Genomic DNA, 21,729 nt, shown 5'->3' with positions numbered 1-21,729 from the left:
ACTTTTATGGAATGCTGCTGACCCCATTTAAGTTTAAAAACTCCAGAGTGGCGTTTTAGTCTGGATGGAGACGATCACGCAGACGCCCATGTTGGCTCTTAACTACCAGCGTTAAATGCAACATGGATAATCAATTACAAATATTGCTGACCCTGTTGTCTGTTGTGCCATTAAACAATTGTCTTTGCTGTTCCTGTTTTCTTATGTTTTATGCAACTAGCAATCTGCAGATAGACAATCTACTTCCTGTTTATGCTTGCAGACATGTGCTAGATCAAAGTAGATGACCAAGTGTTAGTGGGAACAAATGTTATTTCTGATAGTCATTTTGAGTGCTTTTGCTTTAAAACCTGTTTTAAGCACAAAAGTAAAGCAAACTCAAAAAAACATTTTCCTTTTTTTTTTTGCGGTACGGTTTCCTGCACTCCAATTCCATTAAGCCGTTCCAATGAAATCATAAAGTGAAATAAAACAAAAAACACATAATATAAATGCAAGCCACACTTCAAATCCTCCCTTGGCAGCTGCTCAGCTTTTTTCATACTCTCGCATTCTAATTTGAGCTGGCATCGGTTTTCAAGCGTTTCTTTTCTCTATCCACAGAGGATTTTTCTGAGCACACCCTGCTTCACATTCACACACGAGAGCTGTAGTCATCAGTTTTTATGTATTAAAAAAAAGAGAAAAGAAAAAAGCTACTGTACTGTCCTTCTGACACAATTTGATGGTATCTTACCTTTGGGTGGTTTGAAACTTTAATGTGTAATCATAGCTAAATCCCACGAGGCTAACTACCTCACTGCTAAAATCATAAAGTATTATTGCACGGTTTTCATAATGGTGACAAACACCAAAGAGGGCAGAGTGTGTGAAAAATACGACAAGACAAAAAAGGAGGCAAAGAAAAACAGAGAGGTTTGTCATCTTTTCAAAAAGTCACAATATCATTTAATATAAAACACCTTTAAATTGAACATAATGAGGAATCCGTCATTTAGGACTTCCACCAATCCACTACCACTTGGATCACTGCGGTCGGGGAGGAGCTCCGCCTCGACGGCAGCTGACTTCAATGGTACATCCGAGTGCACACAGAAAAGGGTTGAAACATGCATTTACTACATTGTACAAAGTCAAAAGCGAAAAACAAGAGGTCTCTTATTATTATTATTCTTTTTTTTTTTTTTCTTTTTCCCATTCGTGGCAGAAAGCCTCTGCCGCCTCGTGAGGGATCCAAGAGGCAAAAGAGGGGACAGTCTTGACAGTTGGGCATGTACAGAGGTGTCCATTTGTGTCTCGGCACTTAGGGATAAAGTGCCCTCCTCTCTTTTAGACCGACAGCTGAAGGGAAAGCGGAAACGTGGTGTAAGGCAGGAAAGTAATACAACAAACTTCAGATAGTTAAGATAACAGTTGCAGTCTTGCTTAACTTTTCAACAAACAGCAATGTCAGTGTGACTCCTGTGCTGTGAAGTCCACATACAGCGTTTTGCAGGTCTTGGCAGTAGCAGATAGCTCTCTTTCTCTGTACATATGACCCCCCCCCCCCCCACCACCCCACCTACAACATATTGCTGGTAAAGATCAATGAGCGAGGAGGCACAATGTCCATTCAAAAAAAAAAGAAAAAGAAAAAGAAAAAAAAGTTGTTTTGTTTTTCCAAAGCAGGCATCACTTTCCAGTATCTCTAACAATCCCATAACGGTGCTGCGTTTTTGAACGTCAGCCATATCAGAAATAGAAAGAGATTCCTCCCTTTTGTCCAGGCACACAATTTGTTACACACATTTTCCTTCCCTTTCTCATCCCACCCTGTCACCCTATCTCTCTCCCTCTGTCCTACACACACACACACACACACACACACACACACAGACACACACACACACACACACATCACACTACAGATGCCACGGAGGTGACGGAGGTCACCTTATTGTCTTCTGCCCAGGGCTGCAGGTTCTGCAGGGCGTACAGGGAGGAGTTGTGCAGGCAGAGCGGGTCCGGCTGCAGAGGCTGGCTCAACGTCTTCTGGAAAGCTTCCTGCTGAAGCTGCAGCATCAGCCTGTTGGCCTGCTGCCTTTCTGCCTCTCTCTCCTCCGCAGTCTGTCTCCTGGGTTTATGGAGATACAAAAACAATAAGAGGACAGGAGAAAGATTTATGATTACAATGCTGTACACAACATTGATCAATGCCACCCACAACAGCACTGATTGCAATGTTTGTCGTCATAAAGATGCTCTCTGGCTATCTTTGGGAAATGGACAGGATATAATTTATAATTAAACAGTAGTTTCTCACCTGGTGTTCACAACACAAAACATCTGATTTAGTTTTAATGCAAATTAGTGGACTTTCACTTTCACTTCTTAAGGCTTTAAGACTGCTTAGATAGATTAAAAAACCAACCAGTAGACGTATGCAACCGGTTAGTCCTAAGTATATGTTGGTGAAGCAGACTGATTCAGTAAAATAACCCCACAGGTTGTTGATTGTAGCTGCTCTTTCCGACGCCATTAGCCTCGGTAATTAAGACCATGGGCGGGGCTTCTGCTGCAGCACACGCCCCTCCTATAATCTGATTGGCCCCTCTTCCTCAGTTGTCATTGGCTCTCAGCGCTGTCAGTCATTATTAATGACAGCTGATTGTGTAAAGTTGTGTTAAAGTGGCTGCAAGCTCGACCTTCTTCAGGAAAACGGAAAATAAAATAAAACTGGAAGTGAGCCGAAAAAAACAGAGAAGGACCGGTGCTTTTATTTTGAAAACGAAAAAGTGCAGGAAGTCGTGCTGCTAACTGATGGCGGTAAATTCACCGACACAAACTTAAATGTTCCTGCAGCACCTGCAGCAGGTGTTCACCGGAGCTGAGGTAAGAACCTGGATTGTGTATTTCTGAGGCCTTTAGGACCGTCTCTGCTCTGTTTGTAGGAGAAACTGTTCTTAAACATTTAGCGGACATGATTAGCAGAGTCCTCTCTGTAAACCTAAGCTAGTCACGTCGTTAGCATGGCTAACAAAGCTAACTTAGCTTCGTTAGCATGGCTAACAAGGTTAATTTAGCTTCGTTAGCATGGGAAGATAAAGAATAAAAAGCTAAATTCATTTAAAAAAAATCACCCGGTGATATTGTGAACAAAAGGAAAAAACGTGGCGGAGGAATGAAACTATGAGAATTTTGTCGTTGTCAGCAGAGGTTGTGTTTCACCCTGAATGTTGTAATAAGTACGAAAATCCCTCAAAGTAGCCAGACGACCAGAAAGTTGTGGACAAAGGTGCATGCTAATCACAATATTAATGTTTACTGTGGAAAGGGAAAAGCTCCACTCCTTTGTTACAAGGCCAATGAAGTTAGGTAGACAACAAAGGTAAGATGGAAGACAGTTGAACACCACAACATGCCACCCCTGATTATGACAAAGGAAGGTAGTCGGATAGGTATGTGGTATAAATAGCCACAAAGTACTTGCTAGTCAGAGATTGAGTTGACTGAACGGGCCAGCAAAACAGTTTGACCCAGAAGAGGATTCTCTGCATCCTGTTTGTAACTGTGATGATTGAAGATGTCTGGTTACAACTGGTACTGGCTTTAAAAACAGACTGTAGCCTATTCCCAAACATAACCGGTTAGTTTTCATGCCCAAACTGAAACCAAACATGTGGTTACATAAGATTAACCGCATGTTTATGGTTGTAACCATAACAACGAAGGCCTGGCATGTGTGCTACCGTACGGGCGCCATTTCAGGAGATGAGCTCACAAGTCGGATCAAGGTTGGGAACAGACAACCTGTGTGGTTGTTCAGGTCAGTGAACACCAAGCAAACAGCAGAGAAGGATGTGAATCATTGCATTCCAACCGGAAACTAGATTTCTATTGTTTATGGTTTTCTTGGGAAACGTTTTCCATGATTATAATGAGCACAACAGCCAATTAACAGGGAAAAAACAGAAGAAATCATGTGAATCAAAGACAGAGCAGATGAAACCTCTCCACTTGTAAGTGTGTCTCTTTCACTGTGTTGACTAAACTCCGGTGTTTGTCGCTTCACCTGTGACATGGCAGCTGATCAAGATGAGTGACAGGTGTTGGTGAGGGAACGTGACAAATACTTCTTACCCCAAGGTGGAAAATTGTTTTTTTTTTTTTTTTTTTTTAATTTCTCCTAAATATAGGAGAAACCAGTAACAAACACCTTGAATGTCATATCAGCAGGCGTTGATATCAACATACATCAACGCAACATACGCTCCGAATAGTTGCATAAATGTTGGAATGATATGTGCCTTTAATGGAGGAGGGCAGGTGTTTGTGTGAGCATCCAGATGAATCTGCAGAGTAAATATAGACATGAAGTGGGAAGATGGATGCAAAAGAGGGAGGAATTCAGACTGATTTAGAGCAGATGAAATGCTGCATTTGCTCACAATCGTTCTCTTCTCCTTAGCTTCAGCTTCTTTAATATTCTCATAAGTTTGGTTATGGGGGCATTTTCTAGTGTGTGTGTGAGAGAGTAAGAGAGGAAGTTCTCTGAAAAGGCAAATGATGAAGAATTGATTCAGCTCTTTTGAAATCACGCTGGTGCTGTGAACAACACAAACTGTAATAAAGGAATAGCTGCTGTTAAAAACAACAACAAAACGAAAATGGCAGGAAGAAATCGCAGACAGAAACACACCTCTAAAACACTCTTTCATGCACGCCAACCTCCATCCATTAGCCACACATTATTGTTAACAGCATTATCATAATCTCATTCGCTGCCGGTTGATTTGATCATCCTCTTGTTACTAGCGTAGTCGTCACGCAAAGACATCCCTCATGCTCATCCTGTCAGGTGCACACTACAGGGAGAGACATAAATCTCAGCAAAACTAGGAAATCAGAAAAACGAGTTAAGCCAATTCCCTTGCCGCTCGTGACACGCCGTTCTGTCTTGGGTTCGGTTTATTTTAGGCAAATTTATGATTGGTAGAGCTTTTTTTTTTTTTTTTTTTTTTTTCCCCCAACATTAATGTATACAATTTTGTGTGTGTATTTATTTATTTATTTATTTATTTATTTATTTATTTATTTATTTTATTTTTTTTATTGGATAAAACCATTTTTTAACATTATACAAGATTCATTTTTCTATCTGAATTTAATTCAAAACTGCTTTAGGATCATTGAAACATTAGAACCCTTTTGGTAATGCAGCTGTTAGTAATGTGTGCCCTGCCCCTTTAACTAAGGGCAGGGCATCATAATGTGATTTCCTACTCATTTACTTCCAAATGGCTATAAACAACAGTTCGAATGAAGTGAAGTACTGTGTTTGTGTTTTTGTGTCTTCTTTTTTTTTTTGTTGTTGTTCTTCTGTCTATGGACTTGGCAGTCAATTTCTCCTGTGAGTGTTTCAGTATTGCTTTGGACAGCAATTTTCTAAAAGGCCTTTCAGGAGGCTCAGAAGTGATTGTGCTTGGTCAAGTGAACTGGCCTCAACTGGCAGCTAAGCTAAGCAAAATAGGTGTTGTGTTGTACAACACCTCAGCTGCTTCAACTTGTGTTTAAAGTAAAACACAAGTGAGCATTTTGGTCCGTAAGAGCAAGACAGAGACACATTCACTGCTGTGGATTTATGGTGTGAGAAAACATTTGGAGGAGCGTCTCATAAAGAGAAATATCTGCTGAAAAATCCACTGAGGCCTTTTTGTTTTGCTTAAGTAGGTCATGTGGGAGAAAAAGAATAACCAAAATATGGCATGTGAATTATGATTTTGGCTACTTTGGCTTCTCTGTGCTCAGCTCTCACTCAGCTAAATACCACTGAAGTGAAATAAATCAGGTGAAGTCGTGCTCTGCTGAAACCTTACCGCCATTTTGTCCGTCTGTTCTGAAACCAGGTCTTGACTTGTGCATCTGTCATCTTCAGGGCCTTCGCCAACGTGGCTCGCTCAGCTGACGCCAGGTACTTCTGCCGGTGAAATCGTTTCTCCAGCTCACAGATCTGCACCCGGCTGAAGGAGGTGCGTGGCTTTTTCCTCTTGGGTGGCGTCCGGTTTTGGTATGGGTGGCCAATACGTCGGGTCACAGAGAAGGGTGAGAGGGCAGCTGGAAATAAAAAAGGGAGGATGAAAAAAAAATTATTTATTTGACTGACTTAGTTTGGTTTAGTTATTTATTAAGTATTGAGTGTGTAGGAGATTTGAATGTTAAATGTCACACACATATAACTCTTTAAAAAAATTGCCAGTGTTGCAATTAGCAAAAGAATTATTGCAAGAAATTGAGGTGTTTGGTCCTCTGAGGTTTAGGATTTCTGATTGTTTGTGTAAATGGTTATTTCCATTTCTAAACTGCATTTGTTTTTTAACAGACTATATATATATATATATATATATATATATATATATATATATATATATATATATATATATATATATATATATATATATATATATATATATATATATATATTTGGATAAAATTCATTTCTAGTTTGTCTTAACTCTCAAAAAGCCAACGGGTTTTGTCAGGCAGTCCAACAGAAAGCCTAGAAGCTGCCAAGTGAAGAAGATAAATGTAATTACAACAAGGATTCCCCTGCCAGATTTTGGAAACCAAACAGCACAATGAAATGTACGGACGGAAAGTCAAAGGAAAAGTCATAGAGGGACGTTTAGAAATGCATAAGTTCCAAAAACAAGTCACAGTTAGATATCGCGTGCAGGTGGTGATAAATTAGCGTCTTTGAATTAACATTAGTATAAATTAAATTTTCACAAAGATGGAAATGTTTCAATTTCAAAACTGCATCAATAAAGCAACTCTTCACAGAACACACAAGAGGGAATTACATTTCACAATCATCTGTGACATAAGTGGGTGAGGTAAAGGGGGAGGGGGTGACTCACCTGGGCAACCCCCCTTTGGGAAAGGATAGTCTGCTAGAAGGCCATTGCCGTCTCGCAGGTGAGCGAGCTCGGGGTAATAGCATTTGGCTAAAGTCTCCACAGTGCTCCAGACGGGGACCCTGCCGATGTCTCCCTTGGGGAGAGGACAGAGGGACCCGGCGGCCCCCGGGCCCCCTGTGGCCTCTCCAGCTCGGCTCTCCTCTGCCTGCTCCCCTAAAGGAAAGGGAGACACAGTGAGGTCCCACATCTGGAGCACAGCAGCAGCTGCCGCCAGGCAGGCACCGACGCACAGCAGCTAATCACATGAAGGAGGCCTGAATGATGAACAGAGTCTATTTTAATGTTATTTACTCCCAGTCTCTTAAGTTAGAATTTGAGGTTTGCTAAAACAAAATAAAAAAAAAAAAAAACAGAAAGAGAAGAGATGCCTTCTTTATAAATATAGATCAAGCACATACGAGTCAGCAAAATCTGAAATAGGCAATCAAGGTCATATGATAATCACGTGATAAAGGTTAAAATGTGGTTAATTTCTTTTTTTTTATTACCAGTTGAATAATGTTAACCTTCTTAAAACAAGTTCAGCTCTACTCTTTCTGCCATTTCAGGGAGCTCAAATCACATTAAAACGTATAAAAATATCTTCAGTACAAAAATCAAACATTGCTAACTAAAGCTTGTAACAGTAACCTTCAATGCATGGCAGCACAGCTTGTATTGACCGGGTCTTTCTGTGTCTTTTCAGAAAACATAATAAACTGAACACAGCCACAGTGTGAGTCTGCTGTGTGTGTGTGTGTGTGTGCGCGCGCGCATGTGTTTGGTTTTTTTGTTTTTTTTTTTTTCTTCTATCTAAGCGTCACTGCCCGGTGGTTCGCTTTCAGATATCTGGGTATTAATAACAACTTATCTTCTTGCATCATAAAATATCTATGAATCCTGTCTATTTTGTCAGCCACGGGTAAACAGAAGATCAATAAATGTAATTAGATCGTTTTTGGCCATAGATCCACTCCCCAGCCACATTCACATTTTGAGGCAGAATGTCAATCAACAACTACACCCCCTCCTCTCCCTCTCTCTCTCTGTATCTTTGTGTCATTCCTCCCCAGCAAGCTGTTTTGCCCGCTGTCTTACAGGGTGTTTATTTGTTTTTTATTTTGTCGGAAAAGCTCACCAGGAGCCAAAATGAATATGAAGACATCTGCATAGGTGTCCCCCTGAGGGCCACGTGCTTTTGCTTCTGCTGCTGCTGCTGCTGCTGCTGCTGCTCTGAGTTTCAGCGACCTGAAAAATTCATTTGCCACACAGACGATGACAATTTGGATGGAAAATGGAACATGAAGCTATTATGCGCTCCGCAATCGTTTCCAGGGAACCGCCGACATCCCCCTGATGGTGCTGAACACGAGTGGCAAATTTAGACGAACACGAGCAAATGATTTGCAAAGTAAAGACAAATAGCTGCAATGTGCAGTTGCAGTAGGTCACACAAAGTTAACGTTACCTGGGTGTAAATTAGCAACACAGATTTAGTGCCCAAAATGAAAACTCACAGCTTTTTATTGTCTTTTCTGCTGGATTCATAGTGACCTTTTTCGTCTTTCTTCTTCTCATTATTATTTTTAATCTCCTCGGGTAATATAACATTATTATCAGGTTTCACATTATGTGTTACTCTAATGCACAATAGTAGTAAAATGGTAATTGTATCCTTTTTAATATTCCTTTTGGGACTTCAACAGGCATCTATGGTATTTAATCACGAGTTTATAGTGAATTTATTTGTATTATGTTTCTATAATATTCCTATAGGTGTTTATATTGGATTGTAGCACCTTTGTAGTCCTTATTAGTGAATTTATAGGGACTTTATTGCACAGCATAGTATGTTTTCAAATCCCCTGTGTTTGATATTTCTATATTTAAGTAGAGGCAAGTTGTTTCATTTTGATTGGGCTCTCATTACCCAAAACTATGTGTGGTCTCATTGGTGACATGCTGAGCGCGAGCAGACCTGTTGTTGCTTCCCAGTGGCAGGTCTGGTGGAATAATACTGTATTAGGTGACTATTTCAGGCCATCTGTGGGCTAACTAATAGACCAGGCACATAGAAGCACGTTCAGAGACAACCCAACATGCACCAGGCGGGCCTGTAGACCTGCCAACTGCAGAGAGGCTTCACTTTACAATGTGCAAACTACTGATAAATATATGATACCAAGATGCTCTGGATGCTGAATCAGTCATGTTTCATGTGTTGACTGAAGGCGTAAGCTTAAGACTGCTCAGGAATCAGATATGCCTTCAGATTTATTCCTTTCTGTTATTATGGCGGCTGTGAACTGCTGTACATGTAGTACAACAATGATGTAATGTTTAAGCTCACGCAGTCAAGCACTTGTTTGGCTTTTATACTAGCATCTAAATTGAAAGACTGTCCCTGCTCAGCTCCATCAGTCCGAATGAAATAACATGAATCAAGATAAACCTCAGTCATAATAGTCCACTATTGTTGTGTCAGATCTGTTCACAAAAGCCTTTTCTGCCACTGCAGGCGCTACGATATTATAAAAAATAATAATATTCACACTATTAAAGGTATAAATACAGAAGACAATTAGTGCAATATTAAAAAAGCAATTAGAAAAGGCCATATTTCTTGAAATGTGTCCAAATGAAAGACAGTTTATGGAGCAAACTAAATAATGAAAAATGTGCATCTTACATGACTATTTTCTGTGGGGTGTAAAATCAATTGTTAGATATTGCTGTAACATGTAATTGCTTTTCCTGAATATTAATAGTTTTTCTAAACAGCCTGGAAAACAGTTGAACAGCTAATGAAGCATCGGTCGAGGATGTGGAAAATCATTTACCCCTCATGTATAGACTTCATGAGTAGTATAAATGGAGCCATTTCAGCTTGTTTACTGCATTTAAAACGTCTAAACATTTATACAAAAAATGAATATACTTTTTTTTTTTTTTTTTTAAAGAGTGAATAAAAACAAAATGTTTATCGTTCACCTTTTGTCAAATGAAAAATAAAGTGGGCTTGAACACTAAATCTGCTGCCTGGGTAATACAATTTAGCATAAGCATATCAAAAAATAAAATGCTACCGTGGAGAATATGTTTCCCATAATAAAACCACTTATACTTAATAATACTTCTCGGTGACAGCGCCTCCCTTCCCCACTGCGGATATTACCTTTGTAGCAATCTAATAAATACATCCGTGAAGGATTCTAAAGGGGATATTGAAATATAACATGAACATATATTGCTATTTATTACACTATACGGGACCAAAGGCAGAGAGACTTGTCTTCTGTCACAGCGAGAATCAGGGCAGCTGGAAACACGCACAAGGACAGGAGCGGCTCCAGCACGCAAATAAATTCACAAGTTTCTGCTCTGCTGCCATTAAAAACACAGACAGAGATTTACTGGGTGGAAAAAAAAAATTAATAATAAAAAAAAAAAAAGTTTAATTATGTTTTTTAATTGCTGCCTTGTGGCCTGTTGGGCTGCACATGCTCTATTATGGCTCCGTTTATTGCAAAAATGCCCAAACGATTCAAATTATCATCTGTTATTATTATTATTATTATTATTGAGCGTTGTTTAATCTGATTATACTTTCAATTTTTCGGTTTTATATTAGTTTATTTATATATTCCTTTGTTAGTTTTGTGCCTAACCCTATTAAACTACTTTCCATCCCTGCTTAGAAATCAGCAGATTCACGACAGATTTCACTAAAAATTAGTACTACACTAAAGTAAAATCAAGTCCTCTTTTACTTTACTTGGGAGAGTTATTTCTGAGATACATTAATAATATTATTATAATTCTATTTATTATTGTGGCTGTAGTGACAGATTGGGGGAGAAATTTGAGATCAAATAATAAAACATAAATTGGCCCATAAAGCCTGAGGAGTCGGTGGTTAACATGAGCCCTCTGCTGATATAAACGAGTCTTATTTTCAGACATGGATTAAATGATGCCTTTAACACCCCAAATGTTAAGCCCTTCCCTCAGTGTGATATTCCTCCTGCTGATTCAGGTGACCGCATGAATTTGAAAGGTTAAAACTCATGTCGGTGTGAAAAAATAAAAAGCATTCAGCTTTTTTTTTTTTAAACAGTCTACTTAAAAAAAAAAAAAAAAACTGATCTGAACAGACTTTGGCAGCCAAAGCTGCGAGGCCATTTCTTCTTCTTCTCCTCTTCCTCCTCCTCCTCCTTCTTCTTCTTCTTCTTCTCTGGTTTCAACTTGGAAAGCGACGAGAAAAACAAGAAGCAGAGCGAAACATTTCAAATGGTCCTCTGCCCATCGGGATAGATGATAGTCCATTAGATTTACGGCCTTCTATAGTAAAAACAAAGCAGGCTAAATCTGGAGACTGTGTGTGTGTGTGTGTGTGTGTGTGTGTGTGTGTGTCCGCTTGTGTGTAGCTGCTGCTGATCAATACAGTCGAAAAGATATAAGCTGCGAAATAATTACAGCGACACAAAGCTGAGAGAGAAATTAAACGAGAGGCCCTCGGTGACTATGAGTAAAATTGATAAGCCTATTTACACTGTATCTTTTTGCAGTTGACATATCGTCCCCCAGTTTTTAATAATTAATCAGCTGGAAAGAACCGAATAGTGAATATTTAATGCGTGGAGGGGGTGAGGGAGGGAGGGAGGGGGGGGGGGAGGTGAGACTGCGCAAATAATCCATGGTGTTCTTTTCATTTTCATCTTCATAACGATGAGGTCATGAGAAAAACAAAAACAGTGGAACCTCCCCCATCAAAATAGATACTAAATAAAATATTACAGCCTGCGCACAATTAAAATAATATAAACCGTGGTTACCAGAGCGGAGACAACACTGAGGGAACCTGTTTGTCTTTTTTAAAAGTACATATTATTATTATTATTATTATTATTATTATTTTATTTTTTTTACAGGCAGTGATTGGTCATGAATATGAATATGAATCTAAACCAAAAGGTTAGATACTATATTTTCTCTCTCTCTGAGGATGTAAACCTTTATTCTATAGAAAAGTATAATTGTGATTGTTTGACTCTAAAAGTAAAACAACTAACCAATTAACAATTAACCAGACAATAAATACTTCACGTTATTTATTTATTTATTTATTTTTTTGGACTGTAGCTGGCTGATTTTACAGGGTTAGGGTTACTGCTACTAATAATAATAATAATAATAATTGTTGTGCAGCCTATTTTGATTTAAGTTTACTTGCAAAGAACAGATCTGTTATCTGTCACGCTTTTGTTCTTTTCTAATCTTCAATACATAAATAAATTAAATAGGAAAACATTATATCCAATTAAAAATAAATCCACCAGAGACAACAGTGGAGCTGTTGTTGACTTATTATTGTATTATTGCTGTTTTTATTCTATAAGCTGTGCTGTCACTGCCTTTCCATAAAACGTATGATTTTTTTAAAGAGAGAGAGCTTTTTGACTTTGACTTTTTAAGGGGGAAGTGAAATTCTTAGTTCAGCTAACTTTAAGTGGATGTGCAGATTAATTATGTGTAAAAATACATTTCATTCTATTAAACCATGAATATTTATATTACTTTAAATTCTAAAAGCAGACACGTGAAACCTGTAATGATGATAATAATAATAATGTGTCAGTACGGTGTTGTAGAGATTTTTAAGCTGCCATATATTCTCATTGTTGCGACTCATCTTCTTGGTTTTTCGATTGGTTCATAGAAGAAGAAAAAAAAAATCATTCATCCTCATGACAAAAAAAAAAAAACAAAACAAGAGGACGTCGTTATCCGTCTTCCGCTGTAAATGGAGAGTGATGGTCCAATACTGATTCATCAGCATGTCCATGTCAATTTCTGCTCTCGTTTGTCAGGCTGCCCTTCTTCCAGCATAATAAAACCGACCGTGTGCGCGCACACAGATACACCATTCGTTACAGATTACAGCCTAAAGATGAAATCAGCAGCTGCACTTTGTGGACGCAAGTTCAGCCTCCCACACTTCGTGTTCAGGGCCCCGAGTTAAAACACAGAGTGTCAGAGAAGCTGCAGCATCATGAGGGAAATAACTCATACAGCAGGCTCCTCTGTGAGTTTTGGTTAATCACTGATTCTATGTAATAAAAGCATCTCTGGCTGTTTTTAATAGTAAACACAAATCAGCCTGCAGGTGTTGCAACTTTTTTTTTTTTTTTTTTTACCTGTTAATCTGTCTTTGGCAAACCTCCTACTGCTCTCCATCCACGGGAAGGTGAAGTTTGCCGCATTCCCCATCCCCATCCCGGGCACCGAGGGGATTCCGGGTCCGATGCCCGGCGGATGCGTCGAGGGGGGCGGATGAGGCGCGGAGACGGCGGCCGCGGCGGCGGCGGCGGCGGCTGCAGCGGAGGGTGGAGGCGGCGGAGGCGGCATGGGTCTGTGCGCCGGCACCCGGATCACGCCGCCGGCGCCGCCAGAGTTCACGTTAACGTTCATGTTCATGTTCATGCTGACGTTCATGTTCATGTTGACGTTGTAGGAGCCGGCCAGCCCCGCCGCCGCCGCCGCCATGGAGCAGGCCGGGTTGTAGACGCTGTTGTACCCGTTGCTGTACACGTTGGAGGCCAGCGCGTAATCCGGGTCGCCGGTCCGGTTGGGCAGCATGCAGCCGCTGGACTGATCCGAGCTGTTCAGGATCTGGTCGATCCCGAAGCTGATGGGTTCATGTTGCTGCTGGTGCGTCTGACTCACCTCCTCGATCCCGGTGTGCTCCATAGTTTTGTCGGTCCGTGTGTGTGCGTGTGTCAGTGTATTTCTGCAGCTCGGGGTTGTGTTTTTGTCATCTGGCAACTCACGCCTTTGGAGGAAAAAGAAATGTTTTGGATGTTTACTGCAGAGCTCGACTGCTTTTGCTGTTTGCAAGCATCGACACGGGCCTCTTCTACTCCCAGGAAGCCGATAAGATGTCCAGCGCTATCCAAAATCTGGCCATCATTTCTGTCCAACAGCCGGGATCGGGTGTTCCCTAAATTAAATGCCTATCCGTCGGGCAAAGGAAGAGCGTATCCATCTTTAACTGCGCGTTCTCTCCGTCAACTAGACACAAGAAAGCCTAACAGCAGAGAAAAAAAAATACACCGCACAAGACGCCGAGTGGTTATCCCGAGTGCCTACTGACAAAAATGTTTTAGAAAAATGTAAAAAAGGAATCCAGCGGTTCTCTGGAGAGGCTCGGTGCGCTTTGTTCGCCCGCTCCGGTGGAGGTGATCCATACGCGGCGAGCGCGACAGGATGGCCGAGCTCGTCGCATCAAAAATAAAGCAGCAGACCAAATAAAAACAAGAGCCGGAGAGGCCAAAACGAAGCGCCCACCTCGCAGGCTGGATATTAATTGGATGTGAGAGCGAGAGACGGCTCTGTTGTGCTGAACGGTGGAGTGCGTTTCAGCAGGTGAGACGATCCTCTGCGTAAAAGCTGCCATTCGGTCATCCAGCCAAACCTCCCTCCCCCATCCCCTCCCCTCCCCTCCCCTCCCCTCCCCGGCAGGACAGTTGTTTTGCTCGAGTGTCTTAAAGAAACCGCAGCTTCTTTTTCTTTTTTCTTTTTTTTTTTTTAAATTATTATTATTATTTAGTATTACTACCACCGTTATGGTTATTATTTTATGGAGCTTTAAGTCAAATACACCGGAAACACAATCTGCTTATCTGAGATGATAGAGAGAGGAGAAAAAAAAACAAAACAAACAAACAAAAAAAAGGAAACGTCCACGTTGCAGAGTTGAACAATTTCAAAATAAAATTGGTAGGTGTGGCTTAAAAAATACACCCCAACATTTATTTTAAGGATTTTCTGAAGAGCGAGCACATTTTAGATCCCAATTGATTTTTACTGAACACACCACAGTTTTGTTGGTGTTGTTTATATAAACAACAAACGGTTGATTTAGCTCTTCTTGTTTATTTACTTATTTGTTGTGTCTTTCAAAACAGGTTTATTATGAATTTTGATATTTGTGTGTTCACCTCTGACATTTTTGCCAAATTTTATTTCTTTTTCTCCTTTGTGTGTGTGTGTGTGTGTGTGTGTTTGTTTGTGGTACAAATTGTTTGAACACATGAGCACAGTTTGTTGTTGTGGTTCAAGGCTTTCTCCTGCAGACAAACCTCCACTCTGTAGGACCTTCTCAGCCATCTCTGTGCTGCTTTTGGACCTGATGTGGGGGAAAATACTTTCTGAGTCTGACTGTGGCTACCACTGACCCACAAGACCAGTTCCTTCTTGGGGCCTCCTGTTCCTCGGGGGCCCCCACGACCCCCCACCCAAAAAAACAACACAAAACAAAACAAAAAACAAACTCGAGGTGCAGATCATCCTCCTCCTTTGTTTTGTTTGTTTGCTTGCTTTCATCACTATTAATCTTGAAACCTGCTTACGTCACTGCACGGCTCTCCTGCAGGATGCAGCAAATGCTGAAGCCAGATTTATGTGCGCCAGACTGGCCGAAGCAATAAGCTGTTGCTGCACTGTTACGCACAATGAAGCAATAAATCCGCTGTCATTGACGGGAAGTGCGCAGAGTAAAGGCCTGATTTAAAGCCACTGATAGGCCCAGTCCAACCTGCGCTAGCACAAAGTCCTGTAATGTAAACCCATCAGATGGATAGATAGATAGATAATTAAACATATAAATAGCAGCTGGAGTCACATCATGAGGCCAGATGTGAGACGCAGTGTTACTGATTTGCACAAATTATTTAACCTCTCTCCGCCCGAAGCGTCGTCGCGGATCGCCTGGGTCCCGATTCAATAAAGATGAAAAATGGCTCATAATAAAAGCGCGACACGGGGAAAAACGAATTTAATATATCACCGTTTTATTACGCACTTATTTCACTTTCTGTGCGAATAAAGATATCTCTCAACTGCACAAGGTGGCTAGAGGGAAGCATAAAAATCAATTGTGTGAATTCGAGGCCATATCAATAACGGTACCGGGGACGAGAGCAGCGCGAGTGGAGCTGCCATTAGGCCTGTTTATATTTGCGCGTTACGGTCAAATGAATAGGGACGAGAGGATGCGCCGAGCCTCAGATCAGCTTACTGACAAGGTAATTGGCCGTTTATGCAAAACCGAGAAGATCTATGGGACAGGAGGGCGGAAAATAATGTTTGAGAGCCTCTTTGGGGTGGCCCAAACACTCCTCTTCCTGTTGGTGATGTCAGCAGCTCTGATTGCTCATCACATCCCGCACGTGGCACAAACCAGGTTGTGTGTTTTTACGCCAATACGTGGGGGCTTCCCAAACACCCAAGAGACAGCCAAGTCACCCTATAAGTTTCATATCAAGTGTTTTTAAAAATGGATCTTTTGATGTTGAAATATTATTCGTTTATAACTTGTGGTCAATGCTTTCCCGTTATTTTTCAACTCTTCTTTCATTACTTTGTATTCCCTTCGTTGTTCCCCATCCACTCAGGTTGTGTAAGGCTGGTACTCAGAACAATGAGGTGGCAAATCCCCTAAATGTGAAATTACACCGTTCATAGATAATAAACAGCCTCTAATCAAAGTCCTGGTGAGGAGCCTCTTGTCGGTGTTAGTTTGCAGCTGCTTTGCTTTGAGTTATTCCCATACATTCACCTAAACCCGCTCGCCCGTTCTCCTTCATCTGATAACTGCTGAAAGAAGATTGTGTTGCTTTGTGGGACTCATTTCTGAATGTGAAAGCAGTACCTCATCTATTACACAACCACTAACTACATTTGATTATTGATATTTTGAAATTTATGTGAGAGAGCAAACATAGACGTGTCGGTTTGAAGCCCCCCCCCCCAAAAAAAAAAAAAAAAAAAAAGACACACACAGTCTACTGTTATTTTAAACACATTAACAGCCTCAGAAATATGTTCAGTTCAGATTTTTTTTTCTCTCCACCAACACCAGAGTTGTCTTTAAGGATCCAATAGTGACAATCTGGGAGAAACTAAAAATAAACTTTATCATTCACATTGTGAAGCAGGAAATTCCAGTCCAAAACCTTTCCGTGATGTGTCCTGTCCATGTGAGGCAGGCACAGCCCCACATTGCCATTGTGCTCAACAAAACTGTAAACCTCTAATGATCAAGAGCCACATCAGAGTTATTGAGACTGACACCCTGAGATTGCCCAACAAGACATCAAGTGTCTTGTTTCATTATTTTCTAACAGTGCAAGCTGCTCACAGTGATTAGCTCCCATGAGTTTAATGAAGCAACAGCGAATTTAAATTATATTTTGATTTCTAATGTGCAGTTTTGGTAAAATTCATCATCATGATAATTTGGGCCGTCTTTCCCTTCCCATTTTGGAGCAGAACAATATTAATTTCTTTAATCCAATCTAACCTAAAACCTGCAGTCTGTTCCTTTTTTTTTTTTGTCTTTTGTTTTTTTTAAATTAGCCTTTTTTTTTCCTGCTGACCACCAGATAGAGATGAAAATCATAATCAAGTTACAATCTCTGGTGTATTATTCTGAAAATAGAAAAACTGTTGAGACTTCTCCTTTTTTGCTCCACGTCCTCTCACTCTAAATGTTTGAACTACCTTCGTTAGCTGTTTTTTTGCCTTCTCATCTTAAACATCTCTCAATCTGCTGCTGAAAAGACGCAGCTCTCCCACCAGGATCGTTACGTTTTTATCTAATAAGCTTATAGCTGCAAATTTCCTCCGGGATTAATAAAGTATGTATCTACCTATCTATGGAAAAGCATAAGGGGATTGGAATTATTATTATTCTTAAATACAGATTCCCGGCTTACTGCGGGCTGCCATTATAGAACTAGTCGCTAGCAGCTCTTCCTATAGGTTTTAAATGCAAGCTTGACTTGATGCTGTGCGGGATTGCGATCAGCAATTTTACTAATGCAATAAAAGCACATTGCCAATTAAAGTATACCCCCCACCCCCACCCCCTTACACACAAGCACCCACACACACGCACACCCTCTCTCAATATGAAAGCCCCTTGCTGACTTTGCCCAAAGGCGTTGTCTATGGTTGCCGGCTGTGCGTGATGAATCGTTATCTCCAGGCCATGCTGCTCGTGTGGGTAATAAAGTACCAGCAAAGCGGAGACAAAAGGAATTTGTCACAGTTGCCTCCCCGTTATATTAGTGACCTGCCGGTCGGTTTAGCTTTCATTTGGTTGAGGGGGAGCTGAAAACCAGATTAAAATGAAAAAGAGAGAGAAAAAAATAAAAATAAAGAATAAGACGCGTAAAGGTTTGGAAGAGGAGGATGTGGATCTCCTCCTGGGACTACAAGTGTACCACCCTGCCACTACACTACTACTAACATCATACACTTCTTGCTTCCCTGCAGGTGCCCTGTCATTTAATGCCAGGCTTTCATTTTAATGCACTTAGAGGCCTGAAACTGAGTCTGCTTTGACGCACACTTTTACGCAGGTGCGTAATTCTTCCACACGCGTCTCAGCCAATCAGAACCGTGGAGCACTCCAACATTAAAACGGCTGTAAAGAAACATTTTAGCATGGATATCAGTTAGATGGAATCGTATTTACTTAGATTATTTATGTTATGTTTTAGTTACTTCATTCTGGTTGGTAAAATATGTTGGCTATAAAAAAAGGAGCTCATATTAGACATTTCTCACGCGCAGCATTTCTCTATAATTTCCTGCAGTGGCTCACCTTTACATTTGCCTCATTTCAAACCAATCATTTAACATTTTACTCAAACGCAGCTTGTATGATGAACTTGGGATATCAGCACTCATAATGCAAAACCTTCCCAGTTGTATGATTATTTTTGATGCAACAGTGTGAGCTCTGCTTCGGTGTTGTGGCTAGCAGAGATGGTGCTGATGTATAGACATTCTTCATCTCTTCAGAGATTATTTATATGGTCTTCTTTTTCCTCTTGATGGAAACAAAAGAATAATATAGTCAAACGTTGTGTTGTGAAGGAATAAATGGGCATCAAATGGAAAACATTAAACGCCAAGAAGCCTCACAGTGTTATTGGCTGTTATTGCTGATGCTGATGTTGTCAGATTTTGTTGTTTTTTTTGTCATTAGTTGGTGTGAAGCATGTGAGTTTCTACGTTTCATCGATGGAAACTCTACCACAGATGAACAGACTTTATATTCTCTGATATGACAATCTCACAAACTCTGACACACAAAAACACCAGCAGGAAAAAGAGCTGTCATTCACCTTAAAAAAACAAACAAACAAAAAAAACACTGACTTGTGTGTCCAACTCCTCCAGATGCTGTCAGTCCGTGTGCATGTGGAGTCCCGGCCACATTTTCCCTGAAATATTTGGCAAAAGGCGCATCAGGCAGCAGAGGCCGTCCGATAATGGACGTCTGGCCGCTAAGTTGTCCGATAACGGACGCGTTTAAAATTGACAGCTGAAACGATCCCAGAAAGAAAACTGCCTCTGAAATCGAGGATGTTGAAGATTACTTTGACGGAGGCTGTCATCCCTCCTCGGCCCCGTGTGGCACTCTGCTGCTGTTAGGTTGAATTTCACACGATCCACCGAGAACACAAACAAAAAACTAAACAAAAACAAAATCACAGCGAGCTCCAGCGTTTCAGGTGTGAGGTGTTGTGTTAGAATACCGAAGGAATCCTCTCTGTGATTAAAAGTGCAGAAAGAAATACATAAAAAAGTCATTATGGTGCTGATATATACACATTTATTTATCAATCATTACTGTTGAATTAATTCCAGGGCCGTAGCTGGGATTTCAGAAATACTTGGGCTTCAGGTCCCCCCCACCACCCCCACTGTTGTTTTTTTGTTTGTTTGTTTTTTATTTTACTTAACAGCAATATAATCTATATATTTTCCTGGCATCTCATTTCTTCCCCCCTTTCAAAATTCTTTTGCTTTGTTGACATGAAATAATAATAATAAAAAAAAAAAACACCTAAGGACTAGGTGGACTAGGTTAAGAAATATAGTCCAGAATTGAACCCAGTTATGACCTGACCTCAGTGCAACCTTGAATCTTTAACAAACCATTATTGTATCCCAAAGAACAGATTTGGTGAAATTCATTTTATATGATATCCTGGACTATAAACGCAAAATAATATTTCATAACCACATATTTTGTCTGATTACACCTGAGAGAACATTGTGTTTCTGTGATTAAACCAAATACGCAACACGGGGTTAAAAAATATTTACATCCCAAGATGCTTGGAGAGTCATGTCCCCTAAAAAAGTGTTGAATCACCTCGGTTTTCTGTGGTGCAACTTTAATTTGTGTATTTTATGAGTATATTGGACCAATTTTAACCTTTAAAAAAAAAAAACTGATTCTGTAAACAGAAATAATGAAATATGTTGTGCAACTCTCCCCGTATGTTTTTTCCTGAGTAGTTTGATCAACCCTGATGAGGGCTAGAGAAAAACTGATGAAAGGAAGAAGAGGGAAGTTGACCTGAACTGCCTCTACACGCTTGCTGAACGCTTGCTGAACTGGAAATTTACAGAAAATGAGAGAAATAAAATAAAAACAATGTGGTTGTGTGTAAAATGAAGCTTTGAGGTTATGTGTGTTTAAAAAAAAAAAAAAAAAAGAAAAGAAATAAGCGTATAGTTGGTGAAATAATTGAATCAAAAACATAATTTTTTAAAATATATTTTGTTTTTTTGAAAACTCCCTTTTATAAAGATTTCATAGCCATTGCAGATCTACACTGATATTTGAACTTCCACTTTCTCTCTCCTCAGCTGTCTATTGTTGTTATTATTACTACTTATTTCCAAATCATCTGATGACTGATTTGAAAGAAAATGTGCCTTTCCTTTAGTAGTGATGATCTTTTTATCCGGACTGTGCGGATGCTGAACCTTTTTTCTTCAGAGTGTGTGGAGCCTCCACTGCAGAAGCTCCACACTAAAACCCCCCTGAAAGCACCATCCTGCCCCGGGAAGCCCTTTTTTACTGAGTGTGGAATTACATTATTCTGCATTTGGAGGGTTCAGTCCTTGACTCTTCGCCTGCCTCAGGGGAAAACCTGGCGCCTCCTGCCCGGATCAGACGACTCGACACTGGACTGGGAGGGGAGGAGGAGGAGGTAGGAGGGGAGGAGGAAGAGGAGGAGGAGGAGGAAGGGGGTGAAAACATTGGAAAAAGAGAAGAGAAATCGCCGAAATGCTGGCTTGTGACTGGAAGGATGGGAGGGAAGGCATATTGGTCAGTCTCACAGGCCTCACAAGAAAAACAGGTAATATTATTATAATTATTATTCTAATAATTATCATCCTTATTATTTATGTGTTCTGAGAATATTTTTCTACATCAATAACTTTCTTTTTTTTTCTAAGTTTAGTGTATTAATAAATAAATAAAAGAGAGAGATAAAAGAAAATCGACAGAAAGGTAAAATAAAACCCATCATTTCATTACCCGCCGTGAGACTCCTCGACTTTAACTTTTGCTCTTTTTCCGTTTAAATGCAAACCGATTCATTTTGCTCTTCCCAGCTGTTGGCCTCAGATAAACCTATCGATTAGACATCAGTTAGATTCCGAGCCAGGGCTTTATTGAGTAAGTTGGTGAACCTTAAAGTGAATTACAGGAACTGCTCTGCCCCTCCGGTGAACTATTTAGGTGAATCAAATTTACTTTGATAAAGACCATTTATTTTATTTACTCTGATCGCCATTTTCATCGGGGGTTTATTGTGAGACTCTGAGTCCAGGTTGTGGAAGATCTTTCTTTCTTTGTTGGGGGGGGGGGGGGCGGTGGAGAGTGGAGAAGGGGATACTGGGATCATGCATTTAACTT

General features: G+C 40.4%; 1 protein-coding gene across 3 annotated transcripts; it reads right to left on the bottom strand.

Moving 5' to 3' along the window:
• Positions 1 to 923: 923 nt before the first annotated feature.
• On the bottom strand, positions 924 to 14,365 carry tlx2 (T cell leukemia homeobox 2). 3 transcript variants are annotated; one of them, XM_029513117.1, is made up of 5 exons: positions 13,133 to 14,365; positions 6,897 to 7,109; positions 5,856 to 6,093; positions 1,933 to 2,113; positions 924 to 1,341 (listed from the first exon to the last, which is right to left on the bottom strand). In XM_029513117.1, exons 1-5 carry the CDS (start codon positions 13,683 to 13,685, stop codon positions 1,330 to 1,332), a joined length of 1,197 nt encoding a protein of 398 aa, XP_029368977.1. In that variant the 5' UTR covers positions 13,686 to 14,365; the 3' UTR covers positions 924 to 1,329. The 3 variants fall into 3 exon arrangements, with proteins under 3 accessions (XP_029368977.1, XP_029368976.1, XP_029368978.1); XM_029513116.1 differs by lacking the exon at positions 924 to 1,341 and having other exon boundaries at positions 1,897 to 2,113; XM_029513118.1 differs by lacking the exons at positions 924 to 1,341; positions 6,897 to 7,109 and having other exon boundaries at positions 1,897 to 2,113.
• Positions 14,366 to 21,729: the final 7,364 nt, after the last annotated feature.

The sequence above is a fragment of the Echeneis naucrates genome, chromosome 10 (assembly GCF_900963305.1).
Source record: "Echeneis naucrates chromosome 10, fEcheNa1.1, whole genome shotgun sequence".
In the NCBI taxonomy this organism is placed as follows: domain Eukaryota; kingdom Metazoa; phylum Chordata; class Actinopteri; order Carangiformes; family Echeneidae; genus Echeneis; species Echeneis naucrates.
This window is presented reverse-complemented; position numbering and strand designations above follow the sequence as displayed.

Coding starts and splice junctions, on each gene's coding strand:
- tlx2 (XM_029513116.1), bottom strand. CDS start 13,685: ATGGAGCACACCGGGATCGAGGAGGTGAGTCAGACGCACCAGCAGCAA. Junction 7,110..13,132: donor TGCCAAAGACAGATTAACAG/GTAAAAAAAAAA, acceptor CCTTTCCTTTAG/GGGAGCAGGCAGAGGAGAGC. Junction 2,114..5,855: donor AACAGACGGACAAAATGGCG/GTAAGGTTTCAG, acceptor CCATAAACCCAG/GAGACAGACTGCGGAGGAGA.